General features: G+C 40.2%; 1 protein-coding gene across 1 annotated transcript in view; it reads right to left on the reverse strand.

Moving 5' to 3' along the window:
- grin3a (glutamate receptor, ionotropic, N-methyl-D-aspartate 3A) overlaps positions 1–25832 on the reverse strand; it is a 45980-nt gene extending 20148 nt beyond the window's left edge. Inside the window, exons 1-5 of the mRNA XM_051413241.1 lie at positions 24424–25832; positions 15756–16501; positions 2615–3284; positions 1386–1769; positions 360–505 (exon numbers count right to left, since the gene is read on the reverse strand). Coding sequence (XP_051269201.1) covers positions 360–505; positions 1386–1769; positions 2615–3284; positions 15756–16501; positions 24424–25191 — 2714 coding nt within the window. The 5' untranslated portion in view covers positions 25192–25832. The remainder of the gene's footprint in view (positions 1–359; positions 506–1385; positions 1770–2614; positions 3285–15755; positions 16502–24423) is intronic.
- Between the last annotated feature and the right edge of the window lie 1844 nt (positions 25833–27676).

A 27676-nucleotide genomic window follows, 5' to 3' on the forward strand; every position in this document is an offset into this window, starting at 1 on the left:
TTGAAGCAGCTTAGGATGACAGCAAGGGCAGGGTAAGGAGGAGGGTGGGATCTGAATGCAAACAGGCAGGATTGTGGTGGGGAATAACAGAATTTTTTTTCCTTCAGATTTTTGACTTTCCTTGGACATGCAAGATTCCTTTTTTTTTGCATTTGTGTAACCAGAAAGGAGTTGATTTTCAGGGAATGATGACAGCAAGAGATAACTGGGTCGGTAGTTACTGAATATTAGAGGACAGATGACAGTGATACCAGCAATGACTTGGTACAGTACATGATTTCTTATGAGTGTGTACCTGAATGTTTATGTGTGTGTCTGCATGATGTGTGTACTCTAAAGTATATATAACATTGTCTTACTTGAGTTGATGTATGCCATCTGGTGTTGCCGGGACATTATATCTTCTCATGTACTCATGCATCTCAGGGAAACTCTTCTTGAGGTAGTCCTCTGCACTGCTTTCTCTCACTGTGGCAAATCTGAATCCCTGAGAGGGATGGTGCAACTGCAGGAAAGAAGAAATAAATTGAGATGTTACCCTTACAATGACTTCAAAAAGCAGTAATATTGATTAATATCGACGTTTTTTATTTTAAAGTTTAGTTTAGTTTCTCTTTTCCTCCATTGGATTCTTTTTGGGAAAGTTTGAAACTTTTTACTGATTTGCTTTTTTAAATTTATTTTCTGGAACCGAATCTTAATATCCCTGCACTCCTGTGATTCAGAGAGTTGGTGAGTTGACAAAAGGAATTAATTACCTTACCTTGGTTTAATTAAAGAATATAGTTGCTGACTTAAAATTTAAAAGACTGTACTCTATACAAGAAGGGCCCCTTTCCAAAATTTAGAACAGATACCTAACCTTGTGGTCTGCAGCCTTGTTAAGTGATCATCAGGGACATTTTTGAAGAGAAATTCCACAAGAGCCATTTTTTCATCATAATAAATTGATAAAGAGGAAAAAAATGGAAAGAAAATGTATATTGTATAGTCTGAAAACAGAGCCAAGAGGAGGTGCAGGAGTCTGAAGTTTTCTCTCAGACCACTTGAATTACAATATGCTGAAAAGTTATTATGGATTTGTCTCCCCAGTGATGCAAAAAAAGCTGCCTACCCCAAAAGAACAAACTCTGCTATCAGGAATGTGTGTGTGTGGTTTGATCTGATTTGACTGACAGTGACTCAACAACCAAACAACTGTCAATCAGTTTCTGATTCAAGTGTTTCTGAATCCTGAATGGTCTGAGGATGCATGTGACCCACCCACTTAAAACCAGTGAGAAAAGGAAGGAATGATTTCTCTTATGTGAAATAACCAAAATTGTTCTAACTTTGAGAAAAAAGAGTAGATCAATTTAGAATCTATCAACTTTAGACTTTTGTACCTTTGGGTCATGTATCCCTGACAGTTGTTCATAGGTCTTCTCCCCAACCATGACAGCAGCTAGATTAGCAGTGTAGGTTGACAAACAGAACAGACAGAAGATGGCCCAGAGGTTCATCAGCAGGCGGCCTGTCCAACACTTCGGTGGCTTGATGGCCACCGTTCTTCCAAAGAGAATAGCGTAGCACACATTGAGTGCTGAGGAGAAGGAGAACACCCGGTCGCGGTTGCGTCCACGTGGCGTCATGCCAAAGGGGCTGTGCCACTCATACAGGGTGAGAAAGACAGCAGTGACATGGAGGGAGACGAAGATGCCGAGCCACATGGACCAGTGAAGAGGCCACATGAAGGCACCGATGGGTGCAGCTGTGTCACGAGTACGAACCTGGGTAATGGGTGGACACAGGATTAGAAAACTTTTATAACTGATATAATAAAAGTGCCATTTATTGGTCTCAATTTTTACAGGCTGTTTGGAATAAGTCCCCAACATGAGTGTCTGAAAGCAAATCTTTTTCTTATATGTAATGGGGATAAAGGGTTAGGACTGGGAAATCAAAAACAAGTGTGGCAGCTGTTTCAGCATTGGGCTAAGGTGTTTTGTTATTTGCTCATCAGAAATTCAGTAACCGATTACATTTGTGATTTCTTTCACCAATTTTAGCTAGAAGCTGAAACAGGATCAGGAGACTTACAAAAAAGAAGAAGCGAGATGGGATACTATAATGAAAACAGTTCACTCGCTCAGGGAAGCCACAAACTCCCTAGGCTGCCATTAATTGGACAAAAATGTGACTCATAATCCAAAAGTGTACTGTTATCAAATGCAAATCTACTGGTTTGTGACACTGTTATATGGGAGAGAGACTGGGGGAAAATATAGAAGCCACAGTAAATAAAGCAGAATATCTTAAGAGGAGAGAGGAGAAAATGTTTACCACCATCACTATGCCTGTCAGATGGTGAGACTAGTAATTGTAATAATAGGGTCACTCCACAAAGCTGTACACTCAGTCCAACCCCATATGAGGAACTGCATTAAAATCCAGTGAGGTAGGGCTTGCAGTAATAAAACTCTGCCATAGTGATACTGACCACCAGCATACCAAGCGGAGAGAGTTTAGGTGAGGTCAATGACAGAGAAGGAGCGCCCAAGAGTAACAGAAGTGGATTATATGACAAAACAGAAGAAAAACAGAATCTGTACAAAAAAACAAAATAAGTACTGACCAGAATTCCCAGGCTGGTGGAGAAGAAGGGCGAGGTGAAGTCAATGACTTGGCTTCTGGCTGAATTAATGCTAAAAGATGTCACTGCCAGGTGGGCAGCGCCACTGAGCAGATCACCCACCAGTCCTGTCCAGCGACCATTCTTGAAGCCCCCATACTTCCCATCACCTACAATATAGAGATCAAAAGTGAAGCCCATGTCCTCTGCCAGCTTCTCCAGCAGGTCAATGCAGTAACCATAACAACACTTTTTGTGCTCTGTGGGAACTGATATGTTGTGTCCTGCAAGGTTCTGGAAAAGTCGTTCCAAAACCGAGGAGTCATTGGTGAGCGGGTCGAGGCACAACTGGCCTGCGGGACACAACCCATCCCCATCCACCTCACGGGTAAATACAAACGGGTGCTCCACCAGTGTCACTACCCTCATGTGCAGTCGTGTGGATCGGCGCCAGTCACCTCCAACCCCAGAACCTTGATGGCTTGGCCAGGCCCCCTGGTCCATCAGAACTTTCCCCCTGCGCCAGCGTCCCAGGCGGGTCCAGGTTGGCTGGCCTAGGGGGTCCAGCTGGAGGGACCAGATGTAGTGATGGGCCTCAGAGATGACATTCTGGCTGTGACTGTCTCTTGATATAAAACCGCTCTGGCCCTCAAATGATGTGTTGGATAGAAATCTGAGGGGAATGAGGAGAAAGAGAATAAAGAAATGGCAGAGGAAAAGCGGGTGATATGGGGAGGAGAGTGGTGGAAGGAGAATGAGAGGGAAAGAGGATAGCAGAAGAGTTAGAGGAGGAAAAATCATCTTTTGTCGTTTCATAATTTAAGTTGACCTGTGGGAGGACAAAGTATATTATTTGCATTTCCTTTCTTGCAAGTGTATGGAAATAACTGAAAGAAACTGTGGATAATAGTTTAACACATCCAGGAGTAGAAATATCTTTGGGAAAACATTTTGCTTTATATATTAAAAATTTTAGAAAGTTCAAACTGTGATTGTAGCATTGGTTACATATATGCACCCTTGCAGACTTGACATAGTGACAGTTGTTTCAGAAACATGGACAGAGCACAGCGATGTCTGTTTACATCTGTTGCCCACTAGTGACGAAATGTATGAATAGGGAGAATTATTATTTGTCAATAATTAGTTTCATCCTTCCTGTAAAAAACATTTACTTTTAAGTGGTCGACTGAAAAGTCTAAAAATGTAACATTTTATGTTTATATTTGCTCTTCCAATTTACTACAGTAATTTAAAGCTTGAAATGTCTTTCTTGCTTATGATATAAAGACGTTTACTTCAAGAATGCTTAAACCTACTTTAAGCATTCTTAGGCAGTATTCTCTTCAGGAGTGGTGTCAAATTTATTTTATTTCAAGTGCCACATACAGCCCAATTTGATCTGAAGTTGTTTCGTTTCTTTTAGTTTTAAGAAGTGCATGCTGAAAACATTCACAATTAACGAACCATCCATTTACAGTGATGAATGGCCTGAGATGTCAACAATATGTTGACACTGGATTTGGAATTAATTACTTCTCACCAGTTTTCACACTTTGTCATTCAGTGGGCCTGTGACAGCTGAAGAGTGACAGGAAAGGCGAGAAAGAGAGGGGATGACACGCAGCAAAGGGCCACAGGTCAGATTCAAACACGGGGCCGCTACAGAAAGGACTCACCCTCGATACATGGGGTGCCAGCTCTACCAGGTGAGCTAACCAGGCGCCCAGACAGTTCATGTTTGACCTTAGAAACATATTTCAGTTCCATCAGTTCCATGGTAATCCGATGATTCCTAATGAGGACCATGTGATATGCTCAAAAACTCCTGAGCATGCAAGTAAGTAGACCTCAAGTTTAGATTGTTTAGTCAACTACTCCACTAATGCTACAGGAAGATCACATTTTGTCATTAAAAATTACTTGGTTAAAATTACAGAAACAATCGTAGTCTTGTTTAAAATAAGAATTATTTGGTTAAAGTTACTGAGAGTTTGTGGTTGCCAAGTTCTTTTAAAAGGGGAACAGAGAGTCAGACTGTCAAAGCCACATTCTTTGTTGACTCATCGATCTAGCTCGGCCTGCTCCCTGAGAGGATTTGCTGTGCTGTAACATCGCGCTACACTACATCCTTTTATACACGTTGAACTAGGCTGATATGTTAACAAGGACATGATGCTTAAATTCACAGTTCTGTTGACAAAACCTGAAACCTAATGACACACGACCACAAAGTGAGAGGCATGGAACAAATCATAAAATCAAGTTAACTGCAAGATGTTGAACTGCTAAAGAAGTTTTCATTTGCCAAGAAGAAAACCACCTTTTCCTTTTCCAGGCACTTTAGGATTTCTGTAGCTATGATTTACTGGCTTAAATGTACGATTATATTTTACCCTTGGTTAGTTTATAAAAAAATCCCAATTTAATGGTGTAACACCAGAACCGGGGAGGTATATTATCTTGGTGGCCTCAGTGTCTGTCTAGAGTGTGTTTTTGTGTGTATGCCTGTGTGTGTGTGTGTGTGACAGGATAAGACAGACCACGGTCCAGTGATTACGCCATCTCTCTCACTGAGCCATGCTACTGGCTGTCTGAGAGTGTCAGATACCGGAGAAGACGCACACACTTGCACCCACACACAGAAAAACACACCCACACACACTTGTCCACTGGAATGGATATGTTTGTGCGCAAGAAAGAATGCCTGGCATCCATTCTGTGCAAATAGATGCACACCTCTTCCATATGCCTTCAGGAGTTAATGATGTAAATGATGTGACCTTTTCCGAAATATCTCTTTTGTGTCACCTTGCTCACTGGAAAATTCCCCTTTCCACCACCTTGTCTACTTTCCTATGTCTTTAACTGCCGTTAAGTCAAACTGACAGCTCAACTAGTCCATCTGAAGGTCAGTGTCTTCACTGCAGCTTGTAGATGTTAAGCTACCTGGGGAGTGTGTCTTTTTCCTCATTGTGCACAGTGGAAGTGACATGCTCTTGACAGCATAGAGGGTGTTGCGTGTTAAAAGTGAAATGTCACATTTTAGTAAAAGGTCACATATTAGAAGAGTTAATATTTCGTGTTAAGTCGAGACATGGGGAGGATTTTAGTGTCTTTTATTGTTGGAATCTGAAGTTACAGACAGTTTTAGACTAATACTGGCAAGGCATGTCTGCTGAGTGGAGTTGGATAAGTAGTTTTTCACATTTTTTCCTGCAGCAGAAAGTTTCTTCTTTAAAGCCAGAGATGCTCTATTTCACTCTAAGGTCACTCCGACATCAATCTATCCCACTAGTGTAAAAAACATGCTACAACAAACAGGTTAAGATACAGTAAGTGCGCTGAGTGTACATGTGGATTTTTCCATGTAACTCCTTTTAAGGGATGTGATGGACCATGTTCTCTCATGCATGAACAGGAAGCAGGCCGGGAGCAGTAAGCAGAAAAAGCCCAGAGTGGAGAGACTACACTGGCTGTGGAGTGGAAATAGCTGCCGCTCCACTCACATAATCAGAACTCCAGGGTACTCATTACAACTGGGCTTGATCCTGATTGGCTCCACTTATTAATGAAATATTGGCTATTGACTTTAATTGGGCGGCAGTAGCTCAGTGTGTAGAAACTAGGCCTGGGAACCGGAGGGTCGCTGGTTGAAGTCCCATAGACCACAATATGGAGTGTGGTCTAATCAGACCAGTTTGCAGTGGGAGAACTGACACACCCACATAAATGCTTTGCCTGTGATGATGTTGATGAACTCGGAGCAGATAGAGAGGGGTGGCATAGTGTGGTAGCTGCCATCCCTAAAAAATGTGTGACCACCCCAGCTGCCATCCCAGTTTGGTGTTAAATGCTGTCAAATTTAACACATTCATTTAGATTAATTTAAAAAAGAAACGTGTTAAAAAACAGAAAATAATTTATTGATCTGTTATGGCCATATTTTAGACTAATATTTCAAATATTTTTATTCAATGCTTTACAAATGTTCCACAATAATGTAATGTGTTTGAGTTCAAATATCTTCATTTAGGGGCTTTTCCAAACGGATATATTGATATATGTAATTGTTTGCGATTAAATATTTGTGCCACCCATTAAAGTCTTTTTTAGTGCTGGAATGTAATGAAATACATTTACACAGGTAGGTACTTAAACACAATTTTAAGGCACTTGAACTTTATTGTGTGTCTTAATATTTTTTCTCCTTTGAATTATAGTAAAGAAGCAATATTGTTAGTTTTTCTTTTTCCTAGTCAATATACTTAACAGATTGTGATTTCAATGCGAGACATACAAATAACTTATTAAACATGACATATGACATATACCTATACAAAAGTTAATTAAATCCTTCACATTTTTTTCTGCATCAAGTACTTTTACTTTTGTACATCTCACAATTAATACGACTTGTATGTATAGAGTAACATACATTAGAATTTTTAAGTGTTCTTACAAGAAGAATGTGACTGTGAAAACACCCTTACAATTATTTGTATGGAGCATAGCTCATGAAGCCTGAGCAGACTCTTCAAGTTTCTTTAGTTTAAGTAAATAATCAGACAGTGTAACTTTTACAAAAGCTTTCTTCGCTTTCAATATAGAAACAAAAGTTGTTCCGGAGAAGCTTGAACAACAAAAGGCAAGGTGATACTAGTGCAAGGACAGGTGCTTGTTAGATAGATTTGGACTTTTTAGGGTCGCTGACTGTCAAACAAGACCTTGACTTCTTTTACATCAGGAACTGCCACAGTATACCTTCTAACTGTGACTTAACTTTTTATACAATGCAACATGATTCATTTCCACCCCATGAAATGAAAAATGCTGGCATTTGAAGCAGAGGAGTCTTGATGGTATTTTAAGCTGAAGAGTGACGTCTGGGTGAATCACATCTATTACACAGGAACACCAACTCAATGTCATGTCCGTGTTCTTTCCTCATGAATCACCTAAACAAGATTTTAAGCATATTATAGTGTAACCACAAAGCTGCGTTTACGTTCACATCACTGGCCATACTAGAAAGAAAGGAGTGAGCAAAAAAAGCAGATGAATGAAAAGAGATGGAAATGCATTTACATTTTTGTAACTTATATTACTTGCTAAATATTTATCAGCAACATTGAAACATGTTGTTTTTCAGTTTGTATCAAAACATCATGCTCTTAACACCAAACGATAGAGAAATAAGCAAATGCCGCTGCCTTCTTAGCAGCATGAAAGCTTCTGCCAAGAGCATCCCTCCTTGTTAAACCAATCCCCCCTGAAGCAAACAGAAAGAGTTTTACTTGCATTGGTTCAGGCAATGCAACCCTCAAAGGGGACATTTATTATATAGCATTTTCTATCTTTATAGCTCAGCTGGCCAGCACATCAGGGCACTATACTTGGCTTTGTTGGGCATGCATCACTTTAAAATGATTTTTATCATGACGGGTCGTCTCTGGTGGGAAAAAAAATGCATAACATAAGCTTCTGAAATTTGTCCTGGCTATATCTTATCTGTTAAGACAGGACTTTTGCCCCCTGCAGTTTATCTGTATCTGCATCTCCTGGGGTTATTTACAGTATTTATCTGGAAATGTCTTCCTCTCGTATGTTCTGCTCTGTCTTTGTCTTTCTTTTCCTGCACCACACATTTTCTCTTATCACATCTTTTGCCACCTACCCTGTAACTCTTCTCCCTTAGCCTCTCAGTCTGGTGGGCAAACCTTATCAGTCCCTCTCACAGGCTTATACACACTATAAATACAAATACAGTGGAATAGCATACACTGTGTAACCCCTAATTATACCATACACACATCACGTTTCGGTACAAATCTAATGCCTGTACAGACTCCGAATGACAAATTTATATAACAGGGCAAAGATTCTCTATCGCAGTTTTTCACCAGGTCAAAATGTTTAAAAATGGTTACCACTCCACCACTATAGGATATATGATGAAGACCATCCAAGCTGTTGTTACCACACCTTTGAAGACATGATGATGTTCCTTACACTACTTACATTGTCTAGGATGATATTTAGATTTTTTGTGGGTTGTATTCACATATGTTATGTTATGTACATGTATATAGATACTAACTTGGAAATGGAAATGTGGAAATATTTAGTTTTATTTAGCAGTGTCTGCACTGAAGTTAAAGGGCCAGTGTGTAACATTTATGGGGATCTATTGGCAGAAATGGAATGTAATATGCATGACTATGTTTTCATTAGTGTATAATCACCTGAATAAAGGAACAGTTATGTTTTTGTTACCTTAGAATGAGCTTTTCATGGAATCCGCCATATTTCTACAGTAGCCCAGAAGGGACAAAACCAAACACTGGCTCTTGATATGGTTGTTTGCATTTTCTGCAAAGTCACCATAGTTTCTCCTTTGCGCAAGGAAGGGGAAGGTGAAGCGAGGGAGTTGCGATCTGCAGCACCACTAGATGCCACCAAACCCTACGCACTGGACCTTTAAGAATGAAAAAATAGACTAATGAATCCGATTAATCACTATGAAACAAAGGCAGTATACCAATTTACTGCTCACTAAATCCCTCTCCAAACAGAGATTTTCCAATCATAGCTTAGCAGCTGTAACCAGACATATCAGGCCTTTGGATGTCTGTACATGTTCAAGCGGCGTGAATGGGGCTGTAGTAAGAGCAATACAGTTTGCATGGTGGTTTCTTTTTTTGCCCTCTCCAAAACCAAAAAATACAGGAGCAAAAGAGGGAGGAATGGATTAAACAGTGTGCTTATGAGGTGTAAACATTGCTAAGTGAAAAGTAACCTCATGTCCTTAAGGTCAGCAACATTTCACTCTACATTATATACAGGTTACATTACAAAAAAGCCCTTTTAAAATATAGCACATTCTTTCTCCCTCTGTGTGGGAGCTAGTCCTGCTATAATCTGAGTGAAGGCTAATGTTAACAGCTCTGCCCTACTCCATTGAATTTGGAGAAGTTTACATTTTAGCTGTCGCTGCCAAAAATCAGACACAGTTTTAGGTTCACCAAAGACACTGGGACACTGAGAAAAGTGCCTTTGTCTAACTCTTCATTGCCTGAAACCGAAGACCAATTGCAAACTGTGCTATGTGAGAACAGAAAGCTTAGCAACACTAAATAAGGAGGGCTGGGCTTGGCAAATGGTCAATTAGGCAACAGTATTTGGATGTAATTATCACACTAAAATGACTAAAATATTAAAATAATCACATTGTTGTTTCATCATACATTTTAGAGCCTATTACATAATGCAATATTATGTGGGCAATGACAATTTTGCCAATTGATTGGCGCTAAAGGACCCATTAATATCTGTAGAATTCCTTGTTGGATTGTTGTATTCCTCGCATAAAACAGATGTTGACGTTTATTTTGAGTAGTAGAAGTAGGACATTTGGCCTGATGATTGCAAATTAACAGCATGTAATTGTAATTTCTAGAAGTTTTGTTTTTGTTTTCTAAGCATAATGCTACGTGATGTGCCTTGAATTTCCCCATAGGACCAACTGAATGAATGACCAGAAAGAGCAGCTCCCAGGATGATCAGCAAACTGAACCCGGTGGTTAATAGAAGAAAAAAAAAGATCTGGGGTGTGAACATCAGGATGAAGCCCGACCCTTCCTGATCCTTCTTAGATAGAAGCCTGAGAAGGCAAATGGAGAGAGAGAGATGATAATAATAAATAAATTAGCCAAGCAGAATAGCCTGCAGTAACTGATTAACCCTTTTTGAAATAAAGAATAATAAATCATCTGACTTCTAATGGAATGCTAGTCTTTCTACATTATTAGATTATGTTTGTTTAATTTTTCATTCATATCATTCATTACTTATGTCAGTATATTGCAAAAGAAAATTGATCTGGGGACATTTTAAACTTTCCTCAGTAGTAAGAATTGGCACGATTCCCTTCGAGCCATTTTCAATTGGGAATTGAGAGAATCCAACTTAGGCCACTTTAATACACCAGCTAATTCGCTCTCCCTTCCCTAGAGCAATTTCAGTGTTCTGTGCCTACTTGCATATATACAGACATGTCAAACTTATGTCATTACCACACATTTCAATTATTTAAAAAACAGTGTTATTTAAACTACACCTGGCATGTTTTCATCAGTTTAAAACTACAGCAACAGTTTGTCAATTTTGAAAAAAGAAATCAGTGTCAGGGAGTTAGTGTCTTCTGCAGTACAAACACTGCTGTTCAGGGGACAATATGTTATAAATTGTCACTTACTCTATGATGACGAAATATTGGATTAAAGGTGTAACATTGTGGAGGATCTATTGGCAGACATTGACTATAATATTCATAATTATGTTTTCATTAGTGTCTAATCACCTGAAAATAAGTTTTTTTGTTATCTTAGGGTGAGCAGTTCTTGTCTACAGAGGAAGCGGGTCGCTTTTCATGCAGTCTGCCGTGTTCTACAGTAGCCCAGAATGGACAAACCAAACAAAATGAATTTTGGCGAGTTTCACTGCCACTGTAGTTTCCTATACACTTGGAACGGGAGAATGAGGTGAGGGGGTTGTAATCTGCTACATCGGTGGATGGCCCTAACTCTTACATACTGACCTCTAAGTTTCATATGATGGGAGGTTTTTCCAAATGAAACATGGCCTGCTGCATCTTGATTAATGAGGATCATAAACGTATACCTCAAATTAACATTTCCCCTCATCCATTACATCCTTGTGGAAGTTCCTTATTTGGCACCTGCTCTCTAGTTAGCTAGTCTAGCTAGTCTAGCCTGGAGGAAAATATCTGGATAAATATCTGCCAAATGTTGTTGTATTCGTGTTTTTGCTTTTCAACTTGTCACCTATCTTTGTGCAGTTGCGATGTGAATCTATACTCTTGGTTGATTTATATATTTTTTGCAGCTCTTTAATTGTTTAATCATGTTGTTTTTAATTTAGTTTTTACACTTATGTGTTTCATTAACATTCAAATAGAGCAGAATCAAATTTCAAGCATCCTTCTATTTTCTGGATTTTTCTCATCCAACTACAACATCCAACATCTGGCTCCTGATTTGCTTGGTCAAACTGGAACTGGTTTTAGCATCTAGCCGGTGGTTTCTACAGTGCCTCCCCTGCCATGAGCCTCTACACTACAGTTGTCTGATGACAAACACCTCTATATGTCATCCGCTATTTCCTCTTGTGACTGGTTGATTGCCCGACCAGCGACACTGCTGCAACCACAAGTCCATAATAATCATAATACTCCCTGGAGGGTTTCAATGTCCAGCTTGAGAACTGCTACAGCGTCTGTGTTGCTCATCTGTCACATGATTTCTGGCTTCAGCACTATTGTGGTGACAAAGGTTCCCTCCAGGTTAACTCATCCACCGAGAACCTGGTACCACAGTTCTAACAGAGAACCAAAGGCAATCCTCTCATTGCAACAGAAAAGTCAGAAATGATTTAAAATGCAAGTTTAATACTAAAAAAGAAAAAAGACAAGGTAGGTACGCAAGAGAAAACTTGATGATTAACTGGGAAAAAAACTATGTGTAAATAAATTGACAATTTTAACTTCAAGATGGGAACATTGTTCTTTGATAAACTGGTCACAGAAATAGGTCACAAACAGACATTGCTGCATTTTCAGGGGTCAGAAGCTAAAAAGCTAAAACGTTTTAATGTTTTACCATGACCAACTTGATTTTTTTCAATGTAATACTACTTTTTGAAAGAACTAATCGAGAAAAAGTCAGGAGGGGCACATCTTTTAAGATGATTTCTAAATTGTAAAAGAAGCTCTTAATAGTGGCTTTAAGCGGTGTCAATCTTTTTCCAGTATTTCCCCATTTATTTCCTTCTAATAAGAATGTGAATAGAGGTTGATTATTACTAAAGAGGGTGGAGGTATAAACTTTTATTATTCTCCTTATTGTGATGTCATTGTCTTCAATCAGCTTAATCTTGGTTAAACTACGTTAATAAGACTTACTAAAGGGAATTTCACTTTCTGCAAATACAACAAGCATGCCAATAAAAGTCAAATAAACACTGAGCTACAGGATTGACGATTGATGATTTTATAATCGCTATGTCTAATTAGTTCAGTGATTATCTTTGTTGCAGCAACACTGTGCTGCCATGGAAATTAGCTGGTAACAGGTGGAGATTTTGAAGTCACTGTTGTTATTCAGTAACTCACTCCAGTGTTGTGCACTGCCTAACAAACTCCTCCACCAGAGCGCCTACTATAAAGTACTAGTGGACAAAAACAGGACAATGGGGCAGTGACACAAACTGTACTGAACAATTATTATCTGCTCTGGCTGCCTCTTTTTACAGCTGCTTTGTCTGGAGGCAAACATCGTCTATTTATCAGCTCTTCCTTTTAACACCTGCTTCTTTTTTCACTCTCTTATGTTCAAGACAGATGGCTTAAACATATATTCTAACATTCTAACTAAAAAAAACTATACAGATATACTTAAGAGATGTGGCATATCTCTTAAGTATATCTGTATAGTTTTTTTTATTATTACTGTATTACAGCAGATATAGGACAAATTTATTTTGTTCCAAAAGACCCAAGTGAGCTGTTGTTGCTGCACTGTGATGTAGCTATGGATTCTTCATACACTACCCCCTTTTTTGATTATTACCCCATTATACAACTTTTGTTAAACAATTTAAATAGGAAATAGGTAGGTAGTAGGTAATAATAGCATTACTAGAAAATATGTATATTCAATGTGTTTTATATGAACTAAAAATGACAAAAATCTAAAAACTTATAGTATGCATTTGTTATATTCCAAACTTCAATCCTCTTCATCATAATCCCCAGCTGAACTTAGTAGCATTATTAAAGAATAGTATCAAACTTTAATATATCTAAGCACTTCTCCTGTGTCTAAATGTCCTACAGCCCTGAAGCAAAATAAGTCAAAATTGCTTTCAAATTATATATAGCCTGACTTTCAGCAACATCCATGTGCAAATACTGTATCGGCTTCTTCCTCTGCAGAACTGGAGGACAGTCAACTCTAACCTTTTGCCTCATTCTCAACGCTTTAATTTATCTTACTGTCCCTCAGGCCATCTCAGTCCTTGAGCCCTCTGCAATTGTATGGAATATTATAATTTAATGCATTCTGCCCATACTGATTTGGAAAACAATGGACAAAGGATGTACATAGAGTAATGTTCTGAAACCCATGGCTAATCATTGCTTACCAGCACATGAAGAAATATCACATATCTCTAAGATGCATGTAAGAAGGAAAACTATGACAAAAAAAAATATTGGTTGGTAAGAATAAGAAACTAATTTTAGCCAACAGCTTTAAAAGCTCTTTTCAGCCACAGATGGTGCTCATTGGAAATCCACAGGAATCACACACTAAAAAACAGTAGGAAAAAGACACAGGTGACTCAGTGTATCTGACTACTAAACTGCTACTCCACAATCAAATTAAATAGAACGTCAAAAAAAAAAGAAAAGGACACCAGTAAAATGGTTCAACTGCCCACACAAATATATTTCATACTACAGGGAACAAAACTTAATGGTAACAGATGATGATCATGACCCTGATTCAATTTATCGCCAATCTAACCTAGAGAGACATGCTGAAATTGGAAAAAGAACAGTAAGTCAGGATCTATTAATCCCAGTAGTAAGAATGTGATGCGGCAGTCCAAACTGATATACGAAAAAAGGAATAACATTTCTTGGAGAAAACTGTTTTTCTTTAACTTTGCAGCTTACATACAAACATAGATCGTTATCTTTTCCCCAGCATGCACAGCTGGTCATAGTATATCATATATTGCTATCAAATACCTACAGATTTCCCTGTGCCAGCTATACGGCTAATTCATCCTAATCCCTGTGTACTTTGGATTAGACCCAGTACCCAATATTGGACACTGCCCTGCCTTCACAGGATCAATGACAGGGTTCTTATAAACCTGGTAAAAGGTTCCGTGACACCTGTTCTTTGTTCTGTGATATGTAAAACACTCATCAACACTTTATACGAAGCTCATGATGAACCACAGAAATGTAAACACAATCAGAAATCTCCTCTAGTCCCGCTAAGCTCCTCATGCTCAAATAATTACCTTCCTGGAATGATCATCCTGCTGATTCAGGTGTTTTGAGGAGAATCTCAGTAAGAAAGGTCGAACTCTTATTGTAATGCAGCGGTGTGTGATCACAGACTCTTCATCGCTCATATCTCAGCAATATAAAGTAGAGTGGCCCTGCTGCAGATTAGAAAACTGCTGCTAAATGCAATTCATCACACGTTATCATTTTACCACATTGCTGCAGTTATATAGTGTGTGTTCAAATACGCTGCATTCTTGTGCATGCGTGCGCCTGTGCAGATGTGTATGAATGTGTTTTCTGTGGCGAATTCCAGACTGAGATTGCTGCTGGACTATGACCAAACAGTGACAGTGTGAGAGAAGTACATTCTCCCACAACAAAAGGATTATAGTGGAGACAAAGTAGAAACCAGAAGCAAAATATCATATGTAAGCAGCACAGTGGAGAGAGAGGGTGAGACATATGGATATTTTTTTTGGATTCAATATCGACCTCAACACAAAACAAAGATTTTAGCCTTAAAATGACTATAATGGTGTTTTTGTACATTTTAGTACCATATCTATTTTTGCTGACAAATCTCTAAGTTTTCATACTGTTTTTTTAACCTGAAAATAAGAATGGTTGTAATCAATATTTTATATTAACAATGGATCACATGGCTATTTCTATGTGAAAGGGGACACGTGAAGAGACAAACAGAAAACTATCACCCAACTCTGCAGTTCCCCTTAGTTATACAGTATCACAGTTTTCCACTTTACTGTTCTGGTTCACTTTACCAGTCTCATCAGCATTGTTTTACAGTGCAGCAGGCAGCTGATTGATGCTTAGAAATCAGACAAAATGCATTCAGATTTCTAAAACACAACAGCATGGTTTGCCAAACGGTGATCTCAAGTATGAGATTTGTAGAAAATGGGCTAAAACATGGAACATCATCAAAATCAAAATAATCACACTATTCATGTCCACAAAATGCAATCTAATTCTAATATGCGTGGCTGTAATTATCACTAAAGTATCAACATGATTTCCTACCTTGCCAAGTATTCCCCCGAGCTTCCGTTACTCTGTTGTATATCCATACAGTTTGTAGTACCAGGTATGAGTGCCAGGGCAGGATTCTGTTGGGCTGCACTGCCCACCGCCCGTGCGACCAGCTCCACTGAGTCTTGGACGTAGTGATCCAGAGAAGGGGACCCCATGACCCCATGTGCCAGTAACCCCAGAGGCAACCCCTCTGTTCTCAGCTCGGCCACATTCTGGCTGTCCCCCAAAACCCAGTGAAACTCTGGGAGCATCATCCGGGTGGCCAGCGTCCACAGACGGCGAACCTCACGGATCTCGCACCCAAATGTCACCACTCCTGTCGTGGAGGAAGGTTCTCTCAGGGCCTCCAGCTGCCGCATGAGAGCTTGCTGCTGGTCTGATTTGGAGGATGAAGTGGACGAAGAAGCAGGAGATGAGGCAGCGGGGGAGAAATAAGGTAAAGATGACAATGACGACGTCGCATCCACTCCTGTTGCGACACCTGATGCCACTCCTGAGTGTGATAATGAAGATGAAGTCTGTGGCGAGGTTGAGGCGACAGTTGTCAGGTTGACAAGAGTGCCCAGGTGGAAGCGGGTGTTGTTCTTGATGAGGACGAGGAAGTCGCTAATGTCCCATTCCTGACAGAGCACAACACTGATGTCCCACCAGCCATTCATCATCAGCAGGGAATAGAGGAGACGGGATGGCGGGGCCTCCACGGTCCGCATTGCCATTTGGAAATGGAGAGAATTCTGTTGGGAGATTGTAGCAGGAGCAGGTGTAATGGGAGATGATTTGGCAAGCGGGTGTGAATGGTTTACACAAAGGACAAGCAAAAAGGTTAGAAGGGTGAAAATGGAAGACAGCGGAACAGAGAAAATGATGTGATTTGGGAAAGTGGTGGTAAAATGTGAGAAAGGGAGAAGGGAAAGATGAGATGCAAAAAGCATGAAAGGCAAAGTAAGGACAATGGAAGGATGGTTGAGGAGGAGGTGAGGTGCAACGTTAAGAAAGAAGGTTAGAAAGGAATAAGAATAGGAAGAGGGGGCACCAGGAAGAAGAAACAGATGTAGCAGAGCGGAGAAGAGAAGAAAAAAGGAAAGAAAGGAAGACAGAAAGGTTATAAATTGGACAGTAGAATTACTTCCTATCTTAGAATTCAATTTGTTCCTCGAGAACAAACACAGTCTGTTGGATATAATGGATTTCAGCCTCCACTTACCTGCCTCCATGAATATCATTATTCACATCATAAGAAATACACTACATCTATTTTTATGTGTACTCTATTTGTATTTTAAGCAACCTCAAACCTAAAGAAATTCAACCAGGTGCCATTTCAAAGGGGCCTTTCACATACTGTACTATGTAATGTAATCACACCTCTGATTTGTGATTCATAAATTCATCAGCTGATTGATGAGACCTGGACGGATCAATGGGCAGAGCACAGCAATGGTTGGATGATAAAAGAGTGTGGTCTTGTTGTGATGAAAACCATCCACCAAATGGTTAAATGCTCAAGAAAGATAGCAAAATGAAAAGCTTGATTATTTGTTTTGCCTTTTGACAGTAGAATTACCAAAGATATAGATATGATAAATATAATTTACGCTATCTTTCATGGTCTGGTCTGAGTATACATAATGTTACAAATCTTACATAAACAAGATCTCAATTTTGTGTGTGAGAGGCTGAGTGCTTGCTTGCTTTGTAATTTGGGAAATGGGCTTTCTGTCAGTGATGTTTTATATTGTACTATACCAATATAAAACAAATTAACAACATATTTTGTTAAATGACCATACAGGTGGTGTTATATTAGCCCATCAGTGACATGTTGTGTAGTCTTTATATTGCTGTTGACCATTTTCCAAATTCTATAGAACCTTTTCGTATTGATTTTCTACCTTGCAGGCTACAGCTGGTTTCATTTTATTTCAGTATGTTAAATCACCTTTGAGAGCCTCTGAATGTGCTTGAGATAACTAATCCACAGTGAAACATCCACTGCCTTTCGTTTTTTGTTTAGTCACAGTTATCTTTGTGTTATCGTGCAATGTTGCATGCAGGGACCAATTTCAGAAGTCTCCTTTTCTCATTGATGTTATCAAAAAATCAATCCAGCAGACAAATAATATGCAAATATTGATACTGGAATTGTGTGATTATGTGAAGTTGTTCAGCAGCAGGACTCTCAAACCATCTCTCTCAAAACATGGCGGTTTAACATGCCGGGCTGTGTGGAAGAGGACTCTATAGACAAAAACGGTTAATTCTAACGAAAACACAATGATTCTTATTTTCAGGTGATCATACACTAATTAAAAAACAAATCTATAAATATTATAATTAATTTCTGCTAATAGATCCTCCAAAATGTTACACACTGGACCTTTAAAAAAGTCACTAAAATGCTCTCTATGATCTTAACCAAGTCAAGCACTCATTTCTTATATGTCAAGAAAGTGAAAACAGCTTTCCGCAAGGTTGAACATTCATCTTAAAAATGCTCTAAAAAATGGTTGACAGCAATGTAAAATATCATATGTAACTGGCTGAAACAGGAAAAACCACAGAAAAGGTCCGCTGACTCCCTTCGACCAGTGCAAACCTACTGTACTCTACACATACAGTGCATTGCACCTACAGGATTATAATAAGCCAGAAGATCAGAACAGATACGTTTCAAAGTTGACACAGTCAGCCCTGTAATACTTTAGATAAAATTAAATAGGCCAGAACAGGCTGTATGAGCTGCCAGTGCTGCTTCAGTGTACCTTGGCATACTGTACCCGACGCTCAACATACCAGCCACCCAGGCAATCAATTAGTCATGCATTTGCTTGCATGCACTCACACACACACACACACGCAGAACTACACACACTTAAAAGGCCCTCAGCAACTCTGTTTAATTGACTTTACAACTTTTACACAAGCTTTGCACTAAAAGTCCATTAGATTAATCTATTGGCTAATTTCATTTATCCCATTAATCACTCTACCCAATAGGCATGCAAATAAGACAATTATTCATCTGCTTATTGCATATACATGGATGGATTTTTGCTGCAACAAAAGCACCAACAAAAGCAATACTACGTGTTCTATTTCAAATTTAGAAATCCTGTGTCAGGGAAAGAAATGGTAATGCAGTCCACAGGGCATCAGACCCTCACCTCCTCTCATCTCTCAGGAGAACTGGAGGATTTTATTCTCCGCTGCTCCACTTGTGCACTGTGATCACCATAAATCTGTAACCCTCTTTTTGTTCCTCGTGTAAATAAACTGGGAAGATTTTGCTAGAAAGTGCGACTGCTTGCTCTGTTACATAAATACAGAGGTCTTCTGCTTTTGATGCACCAGGAAATCCCAGCTCTCCTGTCACTTTGCTCTCTTTCATCACTCTTCTCACTTCAAAAATCTTCATTTTTTTCCTATGATTCCCACAGCCAAAATGTATTTGCTGTGAGTTTTTATGTGAAGAAACTTGCAACCCTTGCTGTATGGTAAAACTGCAGGGACTGGCAGAATCATGAGCCAGTGGACAAATCAAATAAAGTAGTAATGACTTGGTTATTGATCTTTTTTTGATTAGATGATTCATTGTGTGAAAACTGATTTAAATGGGTATCCTTTTTTACAAGATTACAGAAGTTTTCTTTGGTACACATATAGAACACAGCCCCGTCTTTGCAATAATTTACAGAGAATGTTGGTTTAGCAAAAACCCAACATATTGCAAATGTTGCAAAATGTGCTGGGGGTCTCACTATTTATCTTTTCAAAGCAAGAAATCCCTATATGGCCCCAACACCTAATTCTAACACCTACCCATACCTCTCAACCTTTCATCCCACTGTCCACCTGATGTCACTCCCAGCGTTATTTATGAAGGGACTCCACTAACTCCATAGTCAGCAAAGCCCTATCGTTCATCTGTTATCCCTAGATAGATGGTTAGGACATAATTACTCCGATATCCTAATCAGTGTAATCTACAAATTAATTTACCAGGATCAAATTGAAAAGATATTTCTAGGTTTACTGTGTATAAGTGCTTTTTTTAAATCTTACTTTTATACTGACATCCTTCAGTCCCAACTCACTTATTGTGAGTTGTAAACTATATTTTTAATATATATTTAAAAAACCACAATTTTTATATATCTGGCACACTGCATGAGTGGGTATGTGAGGCACATGAGGTTTAACACGTCTACACATGCCAAAACACAGAGATAGAAAAAAACTATCATGAAAAAGGACTTGATTGGTCATGATTTAAAACACTACAAAGGTGGGTCATTTTAAGTTCTCTGTCAATACCTCATACGCTGCATGTCAGCCTATGATTGCTGGTAAGTTTGAATGTGTGTACTTGCCACATTTTCATCAGTTACTGCTACTGTTGTAAGGATTGATCCAGACTATTTTGGGTTGTCAGTGATTTGGAGCACACAAAATAAAACGGCTGATTGTGATAGCTGACACTGACGAATTCTGTTTTGTGGCATTCAATATGACCCAATTTTGAGTTAATGTGACTGTGATAAAGTCCAAAGACCATGACGTATTTACACATCGACTCATTTCTTCATATGTAGCTTCTTTCTGTCCTGATAAAAACATGTTCAGACTATCAAATTGTACACTGACTGACTAGTGCAGTTGTTAGTTACACCTGTACAAACTAATGCAGTGCAGCACAACACCACTAAGTACAGCCTTAAAAACTGACATAATATTTAATCATCAACATTGATTAAACTGATACTGACTGCAAAAGCTGAACATGATAAGCTTAGCAACGGTTGGATTTCTTGCAAGACATTAGCACGTTTGTACTGATTAAATTGTACAGATGGATCTAATGAATCGGCAACACGGTGGATACCTCACGCATCTGCTGGTAATTTTCATTGCATGCCTTCACATCCACTCTGTATATGCCCTTTGACATAAAGGAAATATCTGCAACACATTTTAATGCAAAGAGCATACATTTGTAGATAATTGGATTAAGTAGCAATAGATATTTGCATAATATATGCTTTATGCTCTCACTGAAGATGCTATATTTTCCACAAGCTCAGTCCTCCTATCAGAAACAGCTGGTCTTTCCCAGGGAGTTTCCTTTCCCCATGAGTTTCTCCATCCCTGGCCTTTATATGCTAAATCCTCAGTTCTGTGCTGCTTCCAGGACCCATTGCCACCTACTCCCAACCCACCTAGCCCCTTTACTCTGGGGTCACTTTATGCTTTGGTCCTTAAGCAGGCACATCATTTGGACACTTATATAACAAACCGTGGGCAGATTATATTATCAAAGGCTGCTTGCTGATTCATTATATTATACAATTTTCAACAGTGAACTTTCTTTAACCTTAATTATAAACTTTGAATAAATGTGGCAATAGCAAATAAAATGATGATGATATCCTCTAAAGACACTCAAAAAGTTTTCATATTTTGAAAACTCTGTTTTGGAGAAATTGCTGTCAGCCTTCAGTTGGGATTTGCAAGCAAAACTAGATTGAGTCAGAGGGGAGTTAAGCCATTTCTCTAAAAGTCACACACAAGCACTGCACAATCTGTTTGTATGGCTGCCTATTTCGCAGTCAGTTTTTCTGCCAGTTCATCCTTCCATCCATCTACCCACCCATTCATCCATCCATCAATCTTTGTCGGCTGGTTTGTCTGCTTTACCTACACCTGTTATTTCACTTTTAAGAACCTGTTTGGACTTTAAACACCTGCTGACTCCTTACAGTGAAATGCTTCCTTGTGCACAGAGCAGGAAATTAGATATTACCCTGGAGAAACGCACACACACACACCTACACAAACACACACCAACACACACACACACACACACACACACACACACACACACACACACACACACACACACACACACACACACACACACACGGATGCATGCACATGCACACACACACACACACACACACACACACACACACACACACACACACACACACACACACATGCACACACACACCCACATTACTATAGCTCAGTAGGTGGCATGTGTCCCAGAGCCCTTCAGTCTAACTAATGATTCGGATGTGTGTGTTTCTGTGTGTGTGTGAGTGTGTGTGTGTGTGTGTGTGTGTGTGTGTGTGTGTGTGTGTGTGTGTGTGTGTGTGTGAGAGAGATGAGTGTTGAAAAAAACAATGATGCTCTTTCCCACTCCCAGAACGGTTGTGTGTGGAAAGTCAAACACACACACACACACACACACACGCACACACACAAAACTCTTACTGCTCGTTGGTACTCATTGATATGCAGTAACTGCCCTGTTAGTGCCACCTAATTAAAGAGGTTTACAGTGCATAGTTACACTGAATCATTTTGTGTATCTGTCTGTGTGGGTGTGTCTACTTGTACTTGAAATTTCTACCTGTACGCACAAATAAATACACACACTCACAAATACTCTCAGTAGGTTTCTTTTCCAGAGAATGATAATTGATGAACCGTCCCAGTGATTAATTTGGAGTGTTTACACTTTTAACTCATTTTCTCTTTCTCACATTCTAGCGGCAAACTCTACTGATAATCTTCAGTCTGTGTATTTGGCACAAGAACAGCTTTTTTTTGTTCAGCTCATAAAATTGACTAAGCTCACGACCCACCTCCTGCCAACTGTCAAGGTTAATTTTAAACATGAGGATGATCTTCCTCCAACCTAAACAAAACGGTAGTTGCCTAACCATAAATCCATAAGGGAGACCAGAAAATGCTATATAATTTTGTTTTAGAAGGCACTGACAAAAACCTTTTGTTGTTCTGATGTTCTCTATGCAGGTCTTGTTTCCTACAAACACCTTAGATCTCTAAAGTTTCACAGATTGCGTACCTCACCTACCCAAACCATTTCAAAGCTAAATTCAAAAGATGGATGGTTATTATTTCTTAAAAAGTCCTGCCTACTTTTACAGAAAGATAGCTCTTGGTTAAAACAAAGCTGATAGTAAAAATATATTGCCCACTGGTTTAAAAAATGATAATGCCACTGCAGATTATATTTTACTTCATGTAAAAGTTCTTATAATTGAGTTTTCCAGTCAAGTGGGTACATTTGTAAAAAGGACTGCATATATACTGTAGGCTAGCCAAATATACATAGAGGTCGTTTGAAGAACAGGTGTGAAAGAACCTTTATCACGTAAAAAATCCATCTTGCCAGGCTTCAATCTATGTGTTTGTGGCCAAACTAAATTGGTACCAGACCATCCTTCAACATACTTTGACGTAGTACTGAAAGCTATTTTTTGAAAGTGCTTGCCCTTTTCCAAACTTCCCTCTTAGTTCTGTGTAACAAAACATCTTGCACAGTCAGGTTAGGGGAAAACAATTTTGACTTCAATGTAAAATTCCTTCATATTTTGATGTATGGTTGACTCACTGTTGGCCATTCAGTGTGCATTCACCTCTGGGGTAAACTTGGTCTCGCTTATGGGTGGCTCTGCCATAAATGGGTTCTATATACTGACATTAGAGTTTGAATTTGGTTTGACTTTAGAATTAGTCCTCTGATTCAAGAATGATTGTCATATAGATGTCTAATAATGATTAGTGGATAGATTGTCATAGCTGTCATGTTGTTTTTGTTGAAAGGAGTTTGATTGAATACTGTAGATGTGTACTTCTTGAGGTTATCTAAAGCTTTTACTAGTGTGTGCGTGTGTGAGTGTGTGTGTGGATTAATCTCAGCTGGGGAGGTAGTAAGTTGTTAAAATGAAGTATAGTACCAAGTTGATTCTTTTACTACAGTATACTCATGTGCTCTCTCTCTCTCTCTCTCTCTCTCTCTCTCTCTCTCTCTCTCTCTCTCTCTCCATAGTGCTGAACTTCTGCTTTGTGTACACAACAAAGCATTTTTCTTTATGCATATATACCCTTTGGGGCATGTGCTGCTGGGTGCACGCAGCCTTCAATCGCAGTTTTACTTGTTACATTTTTCTGTAGAAGATAAGAGAATGCACTCTCCTCCTCCTCTTCTGCAAACAGACAACCAGTGCACATTGTAGATTTCAGCACCATGGACAGAGCCGCTGGTGCTGTCCATGCTCCCTAATTTGCTTTCAGTCTGAAGCCACTGCAGCCTTTTCCAGCTTTAAATGTGAAAATCAAGAACTCCAACTCTTGTCACATATTGTGTGTATCGCCACTTTAGCTTAATTTGGGCCATTTAACCAAGAGTGGTGAAATCAATACTGAACAAGAAAAGAAAAGAAAGGAAAATGTTCTGCCCTTCATCTGAAAGAATGCCTAATACACACAGGAGGAGGAGGAGGAGGAGGAGGAAGAAGGCCAGGAACAACAGAAGGCAAGTGTCTCCCCTTCCAGCCTCTGTCTAATATCTGGGCCATGATGGTGAATTAGGCCTCATAAATCCACATGAGCTCATTTTATTCACGTCTTAAAACTGAGATAAATCTATCTTTGTGTGAATTGAACTGTTGGACATATGGTGTTCAACTTCACTAGTCACGGAGGCAACCCGTGTTTCTTTATATAACATCTGTTACACCTGTATAGACACAGCCCACTGCAGCTGGATGCCGAAGTGCAGTAATCAACAGTTAACAGCAGTTCTAATGAAACTTAGGAATAACTTTTTTTTTTTTTTTTTTTTTACCTCACTCTGGCGCGTAAATTCTCTCTGCACAACGCTGACTACTGGCACCCGGAGCGCAAGTGACACGAACTCCAATTTGACAAACTCGTCCCGGTTCCGTGGAAAGGCGATCATGGCGGACACCCCCTGCACGACCACGGTGTGACACACGCTCTCCACGAAGGACAGCGGGTCCTCGATCTCGGGGCTGCCCGCAGAGGAAGAGGAGAACGCGGGAAGCTCGCCGAGTCCGGACCCAACTGCCATGACAAGCTCCATGGATAAATTGTATGGCAGCAATCCGGCCCGGTTGAGAGCCTCGACCGCGAGCAGGACCGAGTCGCGGGGTGCGAACACGCGGTTCTCCTTCGAGGTGTTCTCTTCCCGCTGTCGTGCCTGGCTCTTACTCCTGTTGGATCCCCGCTGGCTATTGGCGGTGCCCCTGGTCCTGAGGCTTCCATATCCAGGCGCACTGGCACTTGTTTTAACCTGCTTTTCCAACTCCAGCAGCCGCTCCCCGTTCCCTATCAAACCTCGATCGCTGTCCCAGTCCTCAGGACCGCTGCCGGCGGTGGTGGTGGCGAGCAAGCGAGGCTGGACATGCAGAGCCCCGACCCGAACCGTGTGGCCGATCCGTTTCAGCACCTGGCACGGCTGCGGGTGCGAGCGAGCGCACAGGGGGAGAAAGACGAGTGCGCACAGAACTAAACATAATGATGGCGAGACCCCGGTGCCAGCTCGAGCTGCCGAGCCATTCATCATCATCATCGTCACCACCGTCTTCATCATCCGCGCTCCACAGCTGCACCGGATGCCCCGTACAACCGCAGAACGGCCGAACACCGGGGCCGCTCCGTTGGTCCCCCTCCTGGCCCCCTGCGTGTGGCCCTGGCGCACCGCTCAGACCAGCTGCAGCCCCCGCTCCAGCAGCTCCGGCTCCAGCTCGTGGCAAAGTTGTGCGTTTCTCCACGGACACAGACAACAGGCTGCTGAGGCGCGAGATCAGGCACGAGCCGCGCACAAGCAAAAAATTATCCCCAAAAGTGCTGTTTTTCATCTCAAAAGATTTTCATCATTCAAGCCTTTTGATTATTAAACAGGTCATGGAATCAGATGGTACAATTTCCAGATATTCCAGTGGCAGAAAAAAAAAAAATAAAAAATGAAGCAGAGTGTGTGTAGGCAAGCCCAGAGGAGGAAATGTCGAAAAACAGGTTAATGCGCATCAAACACGTTCCAAAACAGTGAAATCCACCACTGGAAACATCTGATGGCTTCAAAGGAAAATTATCCCATTATCATCCAGAGCGCAGGAGCCAAGACAACATTACTTCGTCCCGGTACTCGAGAAGAAAAAAGAAAAAAACCTTTTCCCCCTTGTTAAACACCCGAGTAGAAGCTTTCCAGAGCGCGCGTGCTGCTTGGCTCGAGTCAACCTCTGTACCGACACTAGTACCGGCGAGACCTCCAGCACGAGAGCGCGGTCTTCTGCGCACGTTCCAATGAGACTTAACCCCGTCCTCACTTTACCTCCACCCCAGCAGTGTCAGTGGGATAGGTTATGAATAAATATAGCGAAATACCACACAACTAAATAGATAGATAGATAGATAGATAGATAGATAGATAGATGGATACATAGATAGATGGAAAGGTCTGATCATCAGATCAAATGATTCTAACCGGAGCTTTAGATTTATGAAGAGAGCAACAAATCTTATCTTGTCCACAAGGAATAGAAGACATATAGCTGGCTGAATTTACTTACTGTTTTATGGAAGTATAACATCACCTCTGCGAGTCTAGTAAAACTTGACACGCCATGAACCAAGAACACCAAGACGCATTAGTCTATACAGCAGCCCAGCAATAAACAACAGAATGGTTGAAGGTTTTTGTCTAGATTGTGTCCGAGGGGCGTTGATTTCGATTTATGGTCATATTCTAACCTGTCGTAGTGGTTACATAAATATGCAATATGTTACATTATTATGTAATAATAATATGTACATTACACTTCAAAGCCTGACCTCAGACAGTTCAACACTACACACTAACAATTAGAGACAAATCCACACTTCTGTTACAGTTTTACAAAAGCTAAACAATCCATTTACAAAAATTGATTGATTGATTGATTGATATGATGAATACCTAAGATTGCTGTGTTCCTAATAATGTGTCCAGCAGCTGTATGGCTCCCAGGCCTTACACAAGGTAGAGGATTTATTGCTTATCAAAGTATAATGTCTGCAGCTCTACTGTACAGCTAATGACACATTTACACATGTGCCTACTTAAACCAGGGTCAATCTCACGTTTTAAACCTGCGCCCTGATTTTATTACAGCACAAAATATCAACATATCTATATCTGTATCTGTTTTTAAAGAAGCATAAGTTAATTTTTCATGAATAATCTAAACATGTTCAAAAACATTGTGCAACACATTGACAGGATTTGTGAGATTTTATTGTAGACATGACCTACACTGTGTGTGTGTGTGTGTGTGTGTTGGTGCGTGTGTGCGTGCATGCTCAGCCAATTTAGACAAAAGCAGACAGCCACCTGCTCTTAATAAGATTGTTTTATTTAATCATATCTAAGGACACCCGATTAGATCGTTAACAGCTGCTGAAGGAGGGTTTGTTTAACTGATGTGCCCCATGTTGCTGTGGTAACCCACAGGTCAGAGGTCACCATTGACCCATCAGCAGCCCCAGTTTAAATAGCGACCCAGATTAATGATTGGTTAATTGTCTGATCTAGATTAATGATTGGCTAATGGTCTGTCTTGAAAGCAGAGGCTGTCTACCAGGATATCAGAAGATCAATGACCCTGATCGATCTGATACAGCATGACCTCAAAGGATGGGACAGGAAGGAAAAGAGAGAGAGATAGAGATTTTGACAAGAGAGGAAGAAGAGGAGTAGGTGGCAACCAGAGGGACTGTGGGAGAAGGAGGAGAGAGAAGCAGAGGGGATGGAGAGGGAAGGGGAGCACAGACATGGAAATGGGAGGATTGATGGGAGGAGAAATGATGGAGAGTGAGGCAAAGAGAGATAGAGAGGAGGAGTGGAGGAGTGGATGCTGTAAGGTCAAGAGAAGAGGAAGGAGAACAGGTAAATTAAGACAGAATGTGTGAAATGAGAGGCGATAAGAGGCTGCTTCAGCTGCACCCTCTTTAAGGAATCGAGGGTATTATGAATACAAGAAAGATATTTTATTGAAGAAGATGATACAAAAGCAGAAGGGGGCAGAAGAAGGAGAAAA

This window comes from Dicentrarchus labrax, unplaced genomic scaffold (assembly GCF_905237075.1).
Source record: "Dicentrarchus labrax unplaced genomic scaffold, dlabrax2021, whole genome shotgun sequence".
Taxonomy (NCBI): domain Eukaryota; kingdom Metazoa; phylum Chordata; class Actinopteri; family Moronidae; genus Dicentrarchus; species Dicentrarchus labrax.